This window comes from Alexandromys fortis, unplaced genomic scaffold (genome assembly GCF_014885135.2).
Source record: "Alexandromys fortis isolate MF-2015 unplaced genomic scaffold, M_Fortis_MF-2015_v1.1 scaffold_76, whole genome shotgun sequence".
Taxonomy (NCBI): domain Eukaryota; kingdom Metazoa; phylum Chordata; class Mammalia; order Rodentia; family Cricetidae; genus Alexandromys; species Alexandromys fortis.
In genome coordinates this window covers 5,905,263-5,907,714 of record NW_026067997.1, presented here as the reverse complement: position 1 = coordinate 5,907,714, position 2,452 = coordinate 5,905,263, and the positions used below count along the sequence as shown (strand labels likewise).

The following is a 2,452-nucleotide window of genomic DNA, read 5'->3' as shown; positions in this document are numbered from 1 at the left end:
TGGCATTTCAACATGGGAGTAAAAGAAAATACAACACCACACAAAAAATTTTAAAAAATGTAATTTTTTTAAATGTTAAAGAAATGTGTCTACTGGGTCTTTGTCCAAGCTCTGGGGGAGGAAAGGTTTTATTTCATCTTAGACTTCCAAGTTACACTCGACCACTGAGGGAAGTCAGGGCAGGAACTCAAGCAGAATCCATAGAGAAACTCTGTTTAATGGCTTGCTTCCAAACCCACACTCACCTTCGCTTCTTTTTTTTTTTTTTTTAATAAAAAAAACTGTATTTACTTAGAAGCATTCAGAATGTCAACAAAACAGCTGCAATTTTTTTTTGCAATTACAGAGTGGTATTCAGTTAACAGAACAACAATTATCTTCGTATAAGCTGCATCAGAGACAACTGAAGATGAAAAAAAAAACAAAAAAAAAAAAAAAAAACCCAAAAAAAAAAAAAACCAAAAAAAAACCTACCGTCCCCATATATAACTAATTTGTGCTGTGCACCAACAAGAACCTGCTTTAAATTTCCATGCCAATTTACAACCCCCAGACTGTACCAGGCAAGGTTAGTGGCTATTGAAAATACCACTAGGACAGGGCTATCTAAAGACACATTCGGTAGTGTGTTAACTATACAAAAAAAGACACTGTACAGTTTAAAAACAAATCTTACACAGCCTTACATTTCAATTTTTTTTTCTTTAAAAGGAGTGAGTTGTGTACAGGGGGGTTAAATGCTTTATAGACAAGAAAAAAAACTGCGCTAGAACCAACTTATTCATCATCATCTGATGTGGGAGTGTCATATATCAATCTGTTGATTTCATTGGTTAAGTTATAATAAACCAACTGCTTGGCCTCAGCTTGGAACATAGATGGGAGGAGTAAACAGAATAGAATTCTGGGCGGAAGAGGAAGTGAGGTCAGACTCTGCTCTGCTCCCGGAGAGACCCGACAGCTCTGCTGGAGCAGAGACGCCATGCTCAGCTCTCCCAGGCAACTCCAACCCACGATGGACTTAGGCTAGAATCTTCCCGGTAAGCGCACCTTGGCGTGCTTACAAACAATTATTAGAAATGGGCTAGTCCAGGGGCGAGAATTAGCCTGTAAGGGTTAGAGTTCATGGGCCAAGCAGTTCTTTAAATGAATACAGTTTGTGTGTTGTTATTTCGGGCGTGAGCTAGCCAAGCGGCTGGGGTGTTGGGGACGCAGCCCCGCCGCCGCTCCTATTTCAACAATCATCATCTTCTTCCTCATCTTCATCTTCCTCTTCTTCCTCCTCCTCTTCATCCTCTTCGTCTTCCTCATCATCTTCCTCTTCCTTCTTTTTCTTGCTCTTTTCCGCCTTGACCACCCCCTTTTTTGCTGCATCGGGTTTTCCTTTAGCTCTGTAAGCAGCAATATCCTTTTCGTACTTCTCCTTCAGCTTGGCAGCCTTCTTTTCATAGGGCTGCTTGTCATCTGCAGCAGTGTTGTTCCACATCTCTCCCAGTTTCTTTGCAACATCACCAATGGATAAGCCAGGGTGTTCTCCTTTGATTTTGGGGCGATACTCAGAACAGAACAAGAAGAAGGCCGAAGGAGGCCTCTTGGGTGCATTGGGGTCCTTGAACTTCTTTTTGGTCTCCCCTTTGGGGGGGATGTAGGTTTTCATTTCTCTTTCATAACGAGCCTTGTCAGCTTTGGCCATGTCTTCAAATTTCCCCTTTTCTTTAGCAGACATGGTCTTCCACCTTTCTGAGCACTTCTTGGAGAACTCTGAGAAGTTGACAGAAGCATCAGGGTGCTTCTTCTTGTGTTCCTCCCGGCAGGTTTGCACAAAGAATGCATACGAGGACATTTTGCCTCTCGGCTTCTTAGGATCTCCTTTGCCCATGTTTAGTTGATTTTCGTCCGCGAGGCACAGAGTCGCCCAGTGCCCGTCCGGCTCTCGCTTGCCCCGGCGCTGTCTCTATGGAGCTCAATGTACTCTCACCTTCGCTTCTTACACAGCTCAGCCCACCCACCTAGGGGATGGTACTGCCCACAGTGGGCTCTAGGCCTTCCTAAGTCAATTAGCAAGTCAGAAAATGCTCACAATGGTCCACAGTCCAATCTGATGGATGCAATCCTTCAGCTGAGATTCCCTCTTCCCAGGTGTGGCAAGATGACAACCAAGACTTACCATCACAAGTTCTGAATATCTTTTGGAGTCTTAGAAGACTAAGTCTCCTCAATAATATGAGGGACCAACCATACGATAAAGAGGCAGGAACTCTCATCCCTTACCCCCTTAGAAAAAAAAAAGGGGGCTGAAAGTTGATTGCCATCTGTCAACTTTCTGACTGTATGACAACATGTCTCAGACCAAAATCTTATGAGGAAGACTTATTTTCACTCAGTTTCTGAGTTTCTGACTTTGGTGGCTGACCATTGCTTTGGGGCCTGTGTCAAGGCAGGACAGACAGCA

At 43.6% G+C, this 2,452-nt stretch overlaps 1 protein-coding gene across 1 annotated transcript; it reads right to left on the bottom strand.

The window, feature by feature from the left end:
* Positions 1-1,219: 1,219 nt before the first annotated feature.
* Positions 1,220-1,967, bottom strand: LOC126512579 (high mobility group protein B1-like). Its single transcript, XM_050160414.1, has one exon. It carries the CDS (start codon positions 1,877-1,879, stop codon positions 1,235-1,237), a length of 645 nt encoding a protein of 214 aa, XP_050016371.1. The 5' UTR covers positions 1,880-1,967; the 3' UTR covers positions 1,220-1,234.
* Between the last annotated feature and the right edge of the window lie 485 nt (positions 1,968-2,452).